The 18,112-nt window shown below is 38.9% G+C and overlaps 1 protein-coding gene across 7 annotated transcripts in view; it reads left to right on the top strand.

Moving 5' to 3' along the window:
• add3a (adducin 3 (gamma) a) overlaps positions 1-18,112 on the top strand; it is a 151,353-nt gene that overhangs the window by 80,573 nt on the left and 52,668 nt on the right. For 3 of the 7 annotated variants that reach the window (XM_038291293.1, XM_038291285.1, XM_038291276.1), the window contains one exon: positions 17,131-17,378. In XM_038291293.1, coding sequence (XP_038147221.1) covers positions 17,184-17,378 — 195 coding nt within the window. In that variant the 5' untranslated portion in view covers positions 17,131-17,183. Of the gene's footprint in view, positions 1-5,384; positions 5,761-17,130; positions 17,379-18,112 lie in introns of those variants that run through there. The other 4 variants (XM_038291308.1, XM_038291267.1, XM_038291300.1 and 1 more) reach the window with 3 other exon arrangements.

The raw sequence follows: 18,112 nt of genomic DNA, 5'->3' as shown, positions 1-18,112 counted from the left end.
TGGCCCTTTTTGGGGCGATTTTCCAGTCGTGAGATAATTTTTTCAATTGGGCCAACTTTCTGGCTGATCGCGCGTCGTGTAGTGTACATGGTAACGAGGGGCGATCAGCCTCTCACGACCACCTCCCGATCACGAATAGTGAGGTCGGGAGGTCCTTTAACATGTTAGATTTTCTTCCGACTGTTGTGGGCAAATCGCTCAGTGGGCATGCGCAAACAAGGATTCTTCTTGTTCTTCTTCCTCTCAGATGAAAACACAGAAGCATGGCGGGGGTGCAATGGGTGAAATGGAGTTCTGTCTGTAACATTGACAGACCGTAGTAGCCACGTTTGCTCAGCCCTGTCTTTGTCCAAATACATCATCGCCTTTTCTTTTTAGGGCTTTCAGCACAAAATTGCACAAATTGCCAAGGCAGCGTGTTTCACTCTAGTGAGCTTCATATTCCCCTTCTACTCATTTGGCTTCTAGATAGACGAGTCAGAGTAGCTCCATCTCACTGCGGAGCTGAGTCCGACGTGGTTTTTAGAGCGTCGGGCTGAACATGCGTCATAAGCTGTGAGCTGTAGCTGTGTGCAAAAATTGAGAAAATCGCAGTGTACGCCCCGCTTTAGCCCTCCCTATGAGCCTAACCATTGGCCCAACCTCTTGTTTATTACTGTTCTAGGGTACAGGTGGTTCTATGTTTACTGCCTCTTTGCGTTGTTACCTCGGGAACTCATGTTATTGGCCCACCTTTACAAAATTGCACTTAGAAAATTACATCAAGAACGGTGCAGTACGATGTCTTGCACATGCCGAGAGCCCTTCAACACTTTTCTCCGTCATTGTTTTTTTTTATTTCCCCAATTATGATACAATAGCAAGGTTGAAAAAAAAATTTGTCTAGCTGTGACTGTCATTGTACTGGGGTCTTGGTGTTTGTTGGTGGACAGGTGGTGGTCCAGCTCTTGAAAAGTAAATACATATTTAAAGCCATTTGTTTGCAATGCAAAACTTTTGCCTTTATTTAGGATTGATAAACTTTGCACTATGTTAATAAACTTCATTTTAACATCTCTTAAAAACAGCTTTAGCTGCTTGAGCTAAGCTGCTGTGTACAAATAGAGTTACCTCCCTTTTCTTGTAATTTGATTTCATAGAACAGCTGCACAAGCAATCCTTAAGGGAAAAATGTTGACGAGGTCAAAGTTTGATGGAAAAGAGAAGAAGTCATGTGGTTGTCCTTGGTTGATAGTTCTTGTTTATTGGTGCAAACCATCTGCAGCCCCCAAGCAGTCGCCCTGCTGATTCCCTCCACATGCATGTGATGCCATTCAGAGAAATCTGTTGCCAAATATGGGGTGTATCAAAGTTATATATGGCATACTTGCATGAATAGCTCTAGAAGTTTGTTGTATGTTTTATTTGTTGAATTTTTTATCTCTATTTTTGGGAGAGAAAAAATGAACCCATAATCTCCAGAGCATAATTGAAAGAAAGACATCTATGCAAATTAGATATGAGTAACAGCAAAGCAGTACTTTTGATATATTTATATCTATCTTTACATGAATAAAAATGAAAAGTTATTGTTTTTACTAAATTATTATTGTCCCTAATTTTAATCAGAGTATAGAAAGAGAAAGAAAGAAAGATTTCTTCCATTCTTATCCATAATTTAAAAAGGACTGATCTCATCTTCCATAAATGCATTAAATAGAGGGAAACAAAATGTATAATATTATAAATAAATAAATAAACAGAGGCAAAACCTTTTATAGTTGAAGGATTTGATCCCCTAAACTGAGAAAAACTGCTAATCAGATTTTGGTTGATTGGTTTTAATCTGCGAGGATAGCCTGACTTACTTGGACATTGACATCTATTATTCATTATCAACAACATGCCGTTAGTAATTACATAAGTGTTGTTTTCTCCTTCAGTTTGTTGTCATACCTCTTACATAAGTGAAGTAATGACTAATTGTCGTCACTTTGTATTCTGGTATAGCACACTGTGGTAACTGCAGAAGCATGTCTGAGCTGATAACAGAAGTCAAGACCAAGATGTCACTAAACCATGCAGGTTTCTGTGCTGGCGGGGTTTCAGACTCTTCGTGAATCACCCGATAGTCTCGCCCGGCATCTGCTGGGGGTGTTCAAGCAGTTTATCTTGCAGGAGCTAATACAAAAACTCCTTATCATCTACGATATCAGGTGATATGGTCAGAATGCACCGTAGCTATTTATTACTGAAGACATGCACACCAACAACATTCGGCTTGAAACCTGACACCCGGGCAAACCTTTGCATCAGTACAATTCATTATTCTGTCAGGATTAAGGTACAGATAGTTTCCATTTAAGTCAGGGAAACAGTTACCAGTCTTTTTCTGAACATGAGCCAAGAAAATGTGGGTCATACATTCCCAACGCCTTCGGCAGGTTTCATTTAGCTGTTACTTTCATTTACAGTGCAGCTTTGTGCCGTTTTATTACGTCACCTTGTATTTATTACCACATTATTTGAGTCTTATGGTGTTCAACTCTCTGTAAATGAATCAACCTGGTTGCACACGCTATTAGTACAATTCAGAACAAAGCCAAAAGACTGCAGGCACATCCTTGGAAAAGATAATTAAAGCTAACAGATATTCCCATATGCAAGAGAAATTTATTTTTCTTATCAAAAAGTTCCTTTATTCTATATTTTTTTTACATTAAAGGTTTTAGGTCAAATTTTATACCAAGCTCTATGTAACCTGAGTAAAAAGTTGCTTCCAGTTTATTTGATTTATTAAGAGAAAAAGTTATCCAAACAACCAAAAAAGTTTTTCCCTCTTTTCGTTAGGTAACTATAAATAATAGAATTATTGGGGTTAAAAGATTTCAAGCCAAATCCACACCTGATAGTACCAGACCTCTAGAATCAGGAAATGACTTAAATAAACTTTGCCTGGCAACATGAAATAGACCAAAAGGTGTCAAACCGGCATATTAAAGTGTAGAAGCAAGTGTGCTTGTCAAGCATCATCCATAGACAAGAGTAGTTAAACATGTTTTATAGGGAAAATAAAAGTAACTGACTTCTATCAACCTGGAAAGATTTACAAAGAGTTTTTTATGTTTTGGGAAGCAGGGAAATCCCAGTGAAATTCATTATCCCAAACTGGGAAAAAAGTTAGTGGGGTGTAGCTTCCAAGAAGTATTTTATCATATCTTGGTTCAATTCCAAAATGTACTTTTTAAATGCAAAGAAATCTGAAAAAGGGCAAATATGCTTTTTTTGTTCTTTAAGATTGTTAAATGTGTATTTATCTAAATGTTACTGCCGTTAACTCATAAAGTCATAATTGTAGGTTTTCGGCTGTATGCATTATTTTTTTTTTATATAGGCTTAAATTATGGCGTCTGAGAGACAGACGTAGGAATCAGAGAGCTGCTGAGATGAATGAGTTGGTGAGTCAGTTTGAAGCGAACAACAGCACAGTAACTCAGGAATACGCTGACAGGTTGCTGACAGATGTTCTTAGCTGCCTGGATTGTTTGTTTCCTCCTGTAGTACGTGACTTATGAACTGGATCCCAGTCAGTTATTACTGAAAGGAAATATGGGCCTTGTGTGTCCCACTGGCACACTTACCTGTGACTCGGCTTCTTGCCCACAGACGGGGCTCTGGAGGTCAACATGCTTTACATTTTCAATTCCTTTCTTCTGATTTGTCATTTTTCAATTTGTTATCACTATATCACATTTGGATGTCAGCGTGACTTCAGATTAATTAGCACATATTTATATTAGGAGTAGGATACTGTAGTAAATAACCTCCATGGAAGCAGCCATTTACTGGGAACATAAGATAACGCTGTTTGCTGACCTTTGTCTTATTTGGTTTTAAATTCCTTCTTTTGTGAAATTTTCACTGCACTTTTAGAGCAGCTTTTCTTTTTTTTCTTACTGTTCTGTTGAAATCAGTTGATAATATTGTATGTTTACAGCAAAGGCAGTATAAGACTCTTCTTGGGGAGAACAAAATAACATTGGGTGTTTCCAGACTGGGATGCACTGGTCAGCAACATAGGGAGGACATCAGTGCAATGACTGCGTGTGGGACTGACTACATAAACATAAACTGTTTTCCACAGGATTTTAGGAAACTGGTCGCAGGATCTCTGAAGTCCCTCACTCAATCAAGCAATCTTTTTAAACATTTTTAACGAAACATTTTTGGACTAGCTATTTACACTCTCCACACCAAGACTGCAGACTTTGGTCTGACTGACAGATTTTTTGTGAGGCTGCTCAGTGGTGCAGTGGGTTCTTGAAGCAAGAATGTTCCGGGTTCGATTCCCGGCCCGGGATCTTTCTGCATGGAGTTTGCATGTTCTCCCTGAGCATGTGGGTTTTCTCTGGGTACTCCGGCTTCCTCCCACAGTCCAAAAACAGGACATGTTAAGTTAATCGGCTTCCGTGAGTGTGTTTGTGAATAGTTGTTTGTCCTGTTTGTCTCTGTGTTGCCCTGCGATGGACTGGCGACCTGTCCAGGGTACCCCGCCTCCTGCCTGTAGACAGCTGGAGATAGGCACCAGCATCCCTCACGACCCAGCAGGGATTAGCCTAACAAAAAAAAGGATGGATGGATATTTTTTTGTTTGTTTACATCTTTGAGTCATATGTTGCCGTCGCAGTCCTGGCACTTAATGGGAAACACTGCACTTTGGATCACAAGCTTCTCATGGAATAAGGTAAACTTCAGTTTCAGCACTTGATTATAACTTGTAAGAGGAGGCGGTTTGGCTGACATGAACAAATATTAACAAACTAATGCGTCTGACAGCTGACCTTCAAGTCAGACACTGAAGTGCATTCAGCTGCTAGGTTGTTGACCTTAACTCTGACCTTTAATCTTAGAAGTGTGTCATTTCTATAAGAAAAACCTCAAGATGTTTGTGTTAATGATCCAGTCAGATAACCCTGCCTTGTAGTTACAGGCACAGCAGTAAAAGGCATGCAGTTGCCTCTAGTATTGCAGGTTTGCGTGGCTCGGCAGCCAAACTCATAAACACTGACCTTTAGTACAGTTGCCCAGAACGGGGTTAGAAGTGGGTGTGAGAGATATATTTAAAGGAGATGGATGGCAGGGATCGTGGAATGCAAGGAACGGACCAGAGAGGGAATAGATCAAGGCGGTAAAATTAGTGTAGTAGACAGAGAGAAAGAGAGAGAGAGAGAGAGAGAGAGAGAGAGAGGAGGAGGGGTGATTAGTCTCTCAGCCTGAGCTCTGATTGGTCCAATGGTTTGTATATGTGTGTGCCTTTGCCTCAATGTGTTTGTGTGGCTCTGTGTGTACCTCTAGGCCAGTGGGCGGAGGATTAAGCTCCAATCACGTGGTCCGTTTAGCTTCTTTTCCACACAAACACACACCCTCATTCTCAGAGGACACACACACTTACAGAGACCTCTTCTCACACACTCACAGCTGTTGGTACTCCTCTCTCCGATGAACAGCGTTGGAGAGCAGAGCCTGAAGGAGTCTGGGAGAACCTTTCGTTAGTTGGCAGCTCATCATGTGAGCATCTGGACGGAATAACTGGAGGGACAACTGGAGTGACTCGCGTTTTTCTGATCACCTACCCGCCTGTCCGTTCCGGGTTCTCTGTTGGAATCTGCTTACAGAATCTGAAACAACCGCAGAGTGGGAAAGAGAGACATGAGTTTTACCTCTGCCATCTGCCACTACTGCCTGATTTCTCCCATTCACTAATCCAGGAGGGAATACCAGGTTGGTTGGGCTTTGGGTTAAAGGTTTAAACGCTGATCTTTTGTGTCAGTTCACTTGATTGAACCGGTGTGATTGCTTTGCCTTATTTATCATATATCTACACAATCAGCACCCTTATAAACCTATGCAGTCTGCAGCTTTGTACCAGCTGTGTGGTAGCTGACTTCTGGTCTTAGCTGCAGGAGAATTCCTTGTTGGTATCATGCTCCCATTGAGACACTCACTCCTGCTCCATAAACACGCTTGGCAGTAACAGTGCAGTGAGTGTGAGCACCAGAGAAGATTAGCCCTGCTTATTATCTCTACTGATCAACTCTGGAGGTTGTCTGGAAGTAAGACATTTAAGCACCTCTTGGAGGGTCACTGGAGCTGTAGCAGTGAGATACTGATGGAGTTTAGAAAGAAAAGATGAAATAAGGACAATTGTACACGCTGAATAAGAGCTAGATGATGCTCTGAAAGGAGCAACCCACCTTTAACCAAGCATTTCATTGCAGGAAGCAAACTTGCTAGGGTAGAGTTGCAGGATCTGAGTGTGTGGCGCGCTCTTTTTCTTTGCGTTTTCTATGCTGGACCTGTCATGTAGGCATGTTTAGGCACGGAGCACGCCTACCTCCTGCTGAATTTAAATTAGCACTGCTTTGGTCCTGTATTCTGGATAAAATCGGCAAAGTAAGGATTCTTTCCTGGTATTGTTGCTGTCGGCTTTGTAACATAACCCAAATGGGGGGGTTCATCTATTTATAGGGGTGACAGAAACACAAGCAGGCTGGCTTTGAAGATATGAGGGGTGTGTGTACATGAGAGAGAGGGCGATGGGAGGTGTAGGTTGATGCCCGTCTCTGGGAGTTTCGCTTGTTGTTTTTTACAACTGGCTGCACTCTCAGCACTGATTATAGCGGTTTGAATCTTCATCATCATACAGTTTTTACAGCCTTTGGATGAAGGACTGTTTGTATTTTAACCGTTTTTGGAGTCTACAGGTTAACTTCCCAGATCGAGGTGGCTGTTTGAAGGTGAATGTAGATAACTAGATGCTGCCTGAATCAGTGGATCATATCTTCTGGTTCCTGTCACAGAGGGAAACTAAAGCATGATGGTTGAGCAACCCTATCTGGGAGATAGAGTGGAGATAGAGATCGAGGGGTGGACTATTTCTGTCAGCCAAATGGAAACGGAAAATTAAAAGCAGCCATGCATCAACTGGGTGTAACTTCTTTGCTTTTGTTTTGTTCATCGGTACCACCCCTATGATAGAGATAAAAATGGAGCAAAAGCAGATGAAATTGTTTAATAAAGCGGGGGCTGCTGTAAAACTGTAAAGTTGGTCAATGTATTCTGTTTGCAGGTTTTACCAACAGTAGTACTGATATCCACATGCCCTAATTGTCCAATATGATTAATACTGCCTGGTATTTATGAAAAAAGAAAACAAAAGCAAGTTTAAAAATAAAACTACCAAAACAATAATCAAACGGATAGTAATTTAAAGCTGCTTAAACAGATATTATTAACGTAAATAAAGGGTTAAAACAGTACAAACTCAGTCAGTAAAATACTACAGCAGTTTTTTAATGAAATGTTTTCCCAATTTAATAATATGTAACATTTATTATTTTTTTTAAGGAAAATAAACAATTATCAAGGTGAAGCATGTAGACTTTAAAACAGGCCACTTGCTGAAGGACCAACTGGCTCACTGCAGCAATTTATCCAAAACTGCACAAAAATATATATACTTTTTATTAATTAAGATAGAAAAAACTTTTGTCTGTGAATATGTTTTATAGGTGCTACCCTTATTCTTATAATTAAGGGTAGGACATCATTAACACACATTAATGACTCTGTTAAAGTTCTCCTTTTGCTAAAATAACTATATTGCAAGAGAGCAATATGTATTTGTTGTAACCATTGGTAAAGTGTAGCTGTCCTCTTTCTATCAACTTATTGGTTGTGTTCAACAACAAGTAGGAGAGGGGCAGTCTCTGTTTTCCATACACGTCAGAACAACCTGGCATGTTTCAGGAAACAATTACCCACATATATAGTACTTATCTGAGGGTTGAATACGCAAATGTACATTAGTTGATGTTCAAAATCTCTGGAACTTCATATTGTGCTTAAGATTGCCCAGTTGAGGCTAAATCCTAGAATGATTTCTGATTTGTCGCTCATCAGGAGGAATAACAGGACCAGATTCTGACCTGATGGAATCGGTACAATCACAGCAAAAAGAAAGTTCACTGTATGTCAGTTCTTGGATTATGACTTGAATAATCTGGTCATTACTGGGTTCCCCTTTTAAATCTAACCTCAAATTAACAAAACCACATACCACAGATTATGTCATGAAAAATAAAACTGAAGCAAAATGTGCTTTAAAGAATAAAGAGATATTTAAATGTGTCCTACATGTTCTACCTTAGACCTATACGGACCTTGACCTTTTCACATATTTTGTTCCTTTTTTCTCATTACTATAAATACCCCATGTTTAATGCCTAACTGACTCGTCTTGAAGTATGCTTTTGGGATCTGCTTTTCTGCACCCATCTCAATGCAAACATTTCCAGAAAAAAACAAAAAGTATTTTAACCATAATTTTTCACTGATTGGTTGAAATGATCTTGGTCTTGCCTTTTGCAATATTCTTGGTTCAGGTCAATGTAAATGTTGATTTCCTTTAACAGAAATAGTAAAGGCAGAAAATAATGTCCTAGACCAAAGGTCCTTTCTCAACTGATATATATTCACTTAACATTTGGGTAAACAATCCTGTTCATCATCTGCACTAGCAAAACTCTAAACCTTAATTAAACTTGTAGTTTAGGGGAACTCCATGTTTTCTCGCTTGCGTGGAAACAGAGAAAACAAATCTCTCCTCTATACAGCAGTTTCAATGCAGTGAGCATAAGAGATTATCTCTGGTTATTATGTCTAATGTGCAACTCTGGAGGTTGTCTGGAAGTAAGACGCAAGGACTCACGACCAGCAATAACATCCAGTTTTATCCTTTGTGATGTTATGACGTAATCTCTCCCTGTAAAGCTGAGGAGATTGATTGTTTTTTCTTACGGCTTTAAAGTCACCTAAAAGTGGATGAAGTCTCTATGAAAAAACAACCACACCAAAAACAGATATAAATTTACCCTTGTCTCCAGCAAGACCCTCTAGGTCATATTGGGGATCTCAAAGTGTTCATAGGCCAGATGGGATATATAGTCCCTCTAATGAGTTCTGGGTATCTCACAGTGTTTCCTACCAATGAGAAATGTCCGGAAACTTGATCAAGTGCTTGGACCACCCTAGCTGACTTCTTTTCTCTGCTTTGGGTTTCCCACAGATGGCAGAGTTTGTCATCTTATCTCTAAGATGAAGTCCAGCCATCCTCCAGATGAAGCTCACTTTGGACACTTAGGTCCAGCATCACGTTGTTTTGGTCAGGATCTAAATCTCATGACTGTAGGAGAAACTGGAAACTTGGACAGATCTGGAAACCAAGAACTTTGCTTTTTGACTCGGCTCTTTATTTCTTCACAATAGACCAGAGCAGCGGTGGCCTGTGTCAAAAACCAGATATGATCAAGTTGGTCTCTGGCGTTGGTAACGCCTTATGAAGGAAAAAATACATGGCCGCATGTTAGGGGTTCTGTTCTTACCTGTTAAGCTTCTTACATCAAATTCAATATAGTATCAAGTTTCAGACAGATCATTGGATAATAATCCAGACCTCTCATCCTGATTTGAACCCGTTCAAATTTCTCTTTAAGAACTATAATATGTAAGAAGTTTAGCTTTTCTATCATTCTTGCTGAGTGTAGGAACTCACCTTAGCTCTGAGGTGTTGTAAAGGTGTCATTCATTTTAGCATGTTAAATAACAGAATGCAAAGAGCAACTTTTGTGTCGTCCATGTAAGCCTTGTTATTATCTGCTAAAAGTCTTGCTCTCTCTCAGCCTAGCAGCCTATATGAATGTCAGATATATCCCAGCATGCTTTAGAAAAGCACTTGCTTTGACTTTCTTTCAAACACGTGTCTGAAACTTTTTTGTAGATGATTTTGAGTCCTCTTTAGTCAACAGCCTTGTTTCCATCTTACTTGGCTGTAATAAACAGAAAGTAGAGGTAGCAAGCTAGTAACAGATATGTTGTTTTATAAAGACATCCATCTTTTTTTAACTAATAAATCACTAAGAACCCAACATATTGACACTGTGATTGATAATGCATGTTGCATTCATGATGCTCTTAGTTTAATATTTATTTTAAATTAAGAGTAATCTCTTGTTGAACTCTAAATTTTAATATATCCTGAGAAAGATAAATGAAGATCTGGCCATGTGTGCTGAAAACGCATGAGAGCGATGCAGAAAGCATCACTGAGGGCCACAGGGTCAGAGGTGGGGGTAACCTTGCCTGGGGCTCCAATTGCTCTCCAGCACCCTTCCGTAAACACAGCCTGCCTCATCTATCAGCCACATATCTGCAGAGTTCAGATCAATTCACATCCAGCTCTGCCCTCCAATGTCAGTGGGCAGCTGTTTATGTCATTTCCAGTAGGTTATTGACCATTATTTGATCCAGAGAGGACTTCCTTTGTTCTTTAACTCCTGTATGCTCTGTCTATGGAACTAAACACCTGTAGAGGTGCGGGAAACACAAACAAAGCTAAAATACAGCAAAGAACCTTCTCCTCAGCTCTGAAACATACCATATTGATATATTATTGGTAACGTGGTTCTCTATTGACCCGTACTTTGGGAGGGGGAGTGTGTGGGTGTTTTCAGTTCAGTTCAGTTTATTTATATAGCGCCAATTCACACACATGTCATCTCAAGGCACTTTACAGTTCACCAGATCATACAGTCAAATTGATTCAAAGTTTTATATCTAAGGAAAATCAGTTGATTGCATCGACTCGGATGCAATCCCTCACACTAAGCATGCTTTTCGGCTGAGAGATGAGTGTGTGTCGGGATTTTGGTGAAGCTCCAGCTGTTGCATTCAGCCATGCAGATTCCTAAACACTTTCACTTTATGTTTATTTTTGTTTGTTTTGTTTATTGCTTTGATTAATTCTAAAATAACTCCAGCCATTGAAAATCTTAAGAAAGTTTAGATCCACTGCAGTTTTAATGCTTAAGTCACCATCCAGTTTGTTTTTATTCTTTTCGCTTCGGTTTTTGTCTCCTTTGTTAGCAGAGCATTGCAGGCAGGAGGATGAATTCTGGATCAGGTTGCATAACTCAACGCTCTCCAGCTGCCTTCAATTACAGAAGGATTCTTTCCTTTTTTTGGTGGGGGGCTCAGATGCTTTTGTGTCTTAGAAGGTAAATAAGGTCTAAATTATAATGTTTTCCGTGTTCTTAGTTTTTGCTTTGAAATAAAAACACAGAGTAATACACAAACTACTTAAGGCACCATCCACCCTCATGCACATTAGCCACATTAATTAGTTAGATCAAAGCAGATACACTTCTATTAATTTCAAACATAAGTCTGACTGTCTGGTACTTTTTGGATCAACTCCACCTTGAGTTGAATGACTGTGAACTAAGAAGAGGAGGATGGTTTTAACATTTTTGTATTTTCACAAAAAAAAAAAATTATATATATATATATATACAGTATATATATGTGTATATATATATATATATATATATATATATATATATATATATATATATATATATATAGTGTATATATATATGTATATATATATAGTATATATATATATATATATATATATATATATATATATATATATATATATATATATATATATATATATATGTATGTAGTATATATATGTATATATATATGTAGTATATATATATATATATAAGGATCTAGTCAACCTAAATCACAACTAAGCTGAACTCCCACTCCTTGTCTTTTAACTGATACCTCTACCAATGTTAGTCAAGCTATGCCATTAAAGACCACTAGAAGGTTTTGCACAACATATTTGGCCAGTTTTCTTTAAAAATAGTCTATCTTTGTCAGACTGAATGGAGAGTGCCTTTTTATTAGATTTGTTTACTGTTTAAGGGCAATATAGGCTTTTGCCATAATTAAGGAATCAGGGATTTTAACTCCACCTTTCTGTCTGTATGTTCAGGATTGTCATCCTACTGGAAGTAAGAACTTCTCTCTTGGTCTCATGCCTGCAACCCCTAAAAGTTTTCTTTAAGGCTTGCCTCTTAACTTCCTATTAAGTCAAAGCCGCTTTGCTGTCCCTGCTAATTAAAACCATCCCCACAACATGATACCACCGCTGCTATGTATCATCACGGGAATGTGTCTTCATAATCGCAAGTGTCACACACAGTGACACACACTCTTCATATCTAAGTCTCACTCCTTTTTCTGTCTATTTGGTTCTTTAAAATATGACTTTCCTATTACCTGTACTTTTCACATGAGCCAAAATGATGGAGTCCAAAGTAGGAATGCAAGGCATTGAGTGATTAATTAATCTGCAGTTGATTGGTCTTATTAATAGACTAATGATTAATTGATAAGCAGCCATTTTCTTAAAAACCTGAGTTTTCTCTTGTGTTTCAAGAAGATCTTTCCATAGAACAAAGTGGCTGAATATTTTTTCCAATATTCTGAATTTTAAAAAAAGTACGTCATTATATTTTTAAAATGATTAGTGCTAACGGTATTTAATATTGACTAAACAGATAAGTGTTTTCTTATATTAAACGGAAATGATATAACATTGAAATATTTTAAACACTTATGATTTCCAATGTAAGGAGATGTAAAGCTATCATAAATGACAGGGTGTGTCGCTCTGATATACTGTCAGACTATTTGCCACTTCATTTTAATAAAGTGGATGCTACTGTAACTGTTATTATTGTATTCTGGACATTGTGCTGTTTGCAACTCTTTAAACGAGGAGTCTAGTTGCTCTCAGAGGAATGTTAAAACTTGGCACTATTAATTACAGTGACTCATAAAAGCCTTCCCCGTGTAACGGGCTTATTGCCAGCATGTGCTTTTCTATCAGGTTAGAAACATTTTTGTATAATGTCTTCTACTTTTCTATTATCACATCCTCACCTCTAGAGCAAATTGGAAGAGTTAAGGGCTGTGTATACTCCCGCAGCACTGTGTCGCAGGTATGACGCAGATATTTTTGATTTATCCCCAATTTTGAAGGGTGGTCTGCGCTATGTTATTCCACGCCACAACGCAAGAGGCTCAATCACGAACTATCAAGGATTGTGGGTGTCCATGTGTCGGTTAGACAAGCTTATTTGCCGTCTACAACCCACAGAAACACACAGTTCACCCATTTTCAGAATGACTGGCCGTAGCACTGCATGTTTTGGCTTCGGGTGCAAACCAACAGACCGTCACACAGAGCTACAAACTAGTATGCTGTACTGTGTCTGGGATAGTGCCCGAGGTGTGCCAGGCATTGCGGATGGCACTACAGCCAGAGTTTCTGCCATTAGGTACCAAACGGGAAACAGCATAGTGTAGAGTGGATGTAGAATTGACCAATCAGAGGCCTGCTTTCTCTCCTCTCTGCGACGCTATCTGCGGCACTCTCTGTCTGCGGAAAGGGCGGGGGCATATCTGCGTTAACTGCGACACACACGCAGACGACCTGGTTTCTGAGCATAAACCAGGCTTTAGGCTGCTTCACCATGCAGCATGGCTAAATGGGCACTATTTAGGTGAGAACTTAAGAAGAATAAGTGTTTATATTTACAAACAGAACTGCATAAAGTGAATTCTGCATCCTTGTCATCATTAAACATAGCAAATGATCCCGTATGAGACTATGGGAGAATTTTTGGCTCTAGCAGACCTCCGCTCTGGCTTTACTTCTCTTGCAAATACCAGTAAGACTCAGATTAAGAATGAACAACAGTGCCTTCTAGTGGACGGCAGTAATTACAACATTGTAAGGCAACAACTTATTAATAAATCAGATGGCACAGATTGAAATCTAATAAAACATTCATCAATAAATAATTTCTATTTGATTATTTGTTAACATTCCTAGTTCTGTGTGATTATTGCCATGTTAGCATTTTCTCCCACATGAGTAGTTGGTGTCTGAAGCTCCTCCAGCGTCACTGTGGCTAAAGTATGAATATTTTAGCAGGGCATTTTATAATGGAAGTCAATAACTTTTATATTATTAGGCCAGGAACTAAGAAAGGACTGCATTTAGAGAAAAAGACAACAGGATTATGTTTGATTTAAAGTCCACATGTCCAAATATTTGACTATAGATGTGTTGAATATTATCACAGAATGTTAGTCGTGCAAATAAAGTAAGGCAGTCTTGTGAAAACAATGCTTGACGTATTAAACTGTTGTGTGGGAAGGTTTATTTTGACTATGTTGTCTGTGTGCGACGCCTTTGCTCTACTACCAGAGCTACGTGTCTCTTGGATAATCTTGGTCGTATCTATAAGTGGCATTGGAGCAGAATGAGCTGCTTAGCATCTGTCAAACCAAATAACCTCTTTTACCTTCTTCCCACCTACTGAGGTGGCAGCAGTGAGGTTGTAAAGGGATGAAGAAGTAATTTAAGAGTAATGAGTAAACTGCAACCATACTGGGTCTTTGAAGACATAAATCAGTGGGATCTCTTTCTTTTATTCTCTTCTGCATTCTTTCTTCCATTGTTTCTACATGTCAAGAAGCCATCTGGCGGCGTTCTTATTAGCTCCATCTCTCCCTAATGCACCACCTGGTTATTTACAGCAGCTTTCTTTTTCATAGAGTCTCCTGGAAAATCTCTTTCTTTCATTTCCTTTACTTCTTTTAGATATGAGCTTGTTTATAAGATTCCTTGTTTGTTGGACTTTATCTTCTTTGCTATTTTCTTTTGGCAAAGCAACAAAGACTTTTGCATGTGTTGCTCTACCTTGCAGCAATTCGTGCATCCTGTAGAATGCTTGTTGTAATGCCAGCTGACCCGAGAATGACCAGAGGGAGTAAACCAACTTCCATATTGGTCAAGGTCTGCTTGTCCTCACGGTGCACTTTGTAGGGTGAGCTGTCACAGTGACCTGCGCGGACCGGTGACTTGTATGTGTGCAGAACAAAACCTCTGCTGTTAGGATATGGCGTCAAAGCAATGTGAAGTACCTCTCTGAGGGCCGATAAAAGGCCATGTCCACTTCCTGTTTGACGAGCACACAGAGCGACGCTGTTTGTCTCATCTGGTGATGACAGACAGGTCGTTACGTTGTTTGCTGTTAAATCTGATCCTATAACTGATGTTTTCCATTATCCTGGGTGAGCATGACCTAAAGCTCAGATGTACAGACATTTGTAGTCAATGTGACTGTATTTGGGTGCAACACAATAAGCAAGTTTTAATGTTTCCTTTAAATGTATGGTATGGTTTTTCAAAATGTTTACAGATAACAATCTAAACTGTGGCAGAACTGCTTAATCTGGCGCCTAAATAAAATCCAGTGCAACCAACTGTACTTAAAAAAAGCTCATCTAGCTAGTAAAAAGTTCCCACCTGAGTAATTTGATCTCTGTATACAAAAGAGGGATGTTGTAGAACGTTGGAGCGAGAACGGGGGTAGGAGAGAAAGGGAGAAACATCTGGCAAAGGACAACTAAAGACGAAAAAATAAACAAAGAAAACAATCATCATACTGTAGATCAATGTACAGTCTCACTGTCACCCTGGAGGAACTGAAGAGATCCAGCGCTCAGGTGGGAGAATCTGTTAATACAAGTATCAGCTCTCATCTAACCACATCTGGTCTTTATAGAAAAGCATCTATAGATAGTAAGATGAATTTCAGCAAACCTGATAAACCCCAAAAGGTTCCGAGCTCTTATTACAGGCTAAAGATAATCTATGCACTGTACAGAGGATTCAGTACAAATGTATGTCACACTTTTCAGATTTTTCCGCTATGGATCACATTAAATCTCAATTTAAAATGTTGAATTTTCTATTCCTAAAAATGAATAAGTATGGAGAGGTGTTGGGGTGTTGGGGGTGGGAATACTTTTACACTGCACTGTCCAAGTCTGTTATGTTTCTTATTAGCCTGTAGGTAGGGCTGATTGATTTAGCCAAAAATCAAATTGCAATTATTTTCAACCAATGTTGCGATTAAAATTTTATTGTGATAATCCTTTTTACTGAGCCCAAGCATGTTGGTGTTTTACTCTAGGATTTCTTGACCTTGAAAGCCTGCTTGTCCGGAGTCAGACTTTACTGTTAAACTTGCACAAAAAAGCTCTTATTTCTACTATCATGCGTTAATCTAGGTGCTACTGTAGCTGCAACTTTTTTCCCTTATGTGTGTCAACATACCCACTTTAATTGTATCACTGCCACCTAACTGTTTAAGAATTTTGAATAAAAATTGAGTGCCTCCGAGATTTTTTTTTAAATAGCATTTTGCTAAACTTCAAATATATTAAAAAAGCCATTAATTGCACAGCCCTACCTGTAGGTTTGTGGTTGTTTTTTTGCACCACAGTAGCTTAAATATAAATACAGATCTTTATGAACTCTGGCACATTTCTTTGTTTTTGCATTTTACTCGCTGCAAACAAATCTGCTCTATATATGATGACTGCAGGATTTGCATCCAACATTGCTGTAGCTCTGTTCTTTTCTGTTATCTCAGATTCTTCCTCCCAGCAGCTCTTAGACTTTATAACCATCCCTGCTCCCAGCTAACGTAATAAGTTGATGCTTTTGACAAAGGTTTTTTTCATCTCTTGAAAAGACTTTGTTGTTTTTCAAGCACAACTATGTAAACAAGTTTTGTGTGCTTTCCTAATCCCTTTAGACATTTTCACATTTCTTTAATTACGGCCTTAACTTTCAGAGTTTTACAGTACTCAATCAGGCTTCTTTTTACAGCTCTGATTTGATCCGAAGATATAAAACCTGTCATAGTTTAAAGTCACCAAACCAAAACCTGCCGTGGTTTCAAGCTGTCGCACCCAGACTGTGAACATTTCCTACTTTCCTACAAAGTTTGGCTTCTGTAGATGATTTTGAAAAGCAGCTGAAGCCTTTTTTATTCTAAGATACTATCAGTTAGATTTGAGTTTTTTCTGATATAGATATGTGAAAATGTGCTGTATAAACATGTCTCCTGCTTACATCTCAATGAATTTCATTTTGGGAAATTAAATAACTGCACTAGTAGTTTCCTTACGTTGTAATTTTTTTTCCCTTAAAGTAATCTCTCTATCATCACACCTGAACAATATCGTTTTTTCTATTCCTCCATTTTCTTTTCAACACCACTCCTTTGTTTTGGGAGAACCAGCCCAAACAGTGTGTTGTTGTTCTGCTAAATGTAAACATTGTCCAACCTTTTCATTTCTTTTGGTTTTCAGGTAAGAGGGTCAAAGCGGCAGCCATAGAGGCAAAGCAGCAAGGTGTAGCAGGCATGAGTGCAGACAGCCATCAGGGGGTGGTGACCACTCCTCCGCCACCCACCGGGGGGACCAAGGAGCGCTATTTTGACCGGATCAACGTCAACGATCCGGAGTACATCAGAGCCAGAAACATGTCGCCGGATCTCCGGCAGGACTTTAATGTCCTGGAGCAGAAGAAACGCGTCACACAGATACTACAGAGCCCAGTAAGTGCAAACCAGGAACTACTTATAACATATCAAGCGCCTCTGATTCTTAATGGCGCCGCTGCTGAAGTTAATTCATCTTTAATTTAGCTGTGACATAAAGATTTAAAGGTGACTCTTAACCACTAACATCCCATCAACCAGGAATCAGAATAAGAAATACTTTAATAATCAAAGTGCGAAATTACTTTATAAATATGACATATTTAATAGAGTGACTATAGAACTCACTTGATATAACACAGTTTCATACAATTTATATAATTAGTGGGTCCCCGCTCCATCTCACCATCAGTTTGGGGGTCCTTGGCCTGGAAAAAGACCCCTGGCTTAGTGGGTTTACAGAAAGACTGATCTCTGACCATGGCAAAAATGAAAGGTGGATAGGAATCATTTTCATGTGGATTTGGATTCTTGCCTCAGCATCTTATACCATTGATCAGACAGTCTACAGTTTTCCAGGAGATTTTTTTTACTTTTTATGTCCTGGATATTTGTAAGTTTGCTAACATGCAGGAGCAGAAACAGGCCCTCACCATCATTAATCACCCAACCCACTATACAATGCACATGAGCTATCTTTCCAATAAGCCATGTTGTATTTTTAGCTATAACCATTTAGTCATAATGTGGTAAAAAGTTTTATCTTATGATTACCTGACACTGGAGCTGCAACTAACGATTATTTTGCAAATCCATCAGTCTGTCGATTACTATTTTGATTAATCAATTAA

The sequence above is a fragment of the Cyprinodon tularosa genome, unplaced genomic scaffold (assembly GCF_016077235.1).
Source record: "Cyprinodon tularosa strain WSP-4 unplaced genomic scaffold, ASM1607723v1 ctg108, whole genome shotgun sequence".
NCBI classification, from domain to species: Eukaryota; Metazoa; Chordata; class Actinopteri; order Cyprinodontiformes; family Cyprinodontidae; genus Cyprinodon; species Cyprinodon tularosa.
The sequence above is the reverse complement of the archived record's forward strand: the minus strand, read 5'-3'. Positions and strand labels throughout refer to the sequence as shown.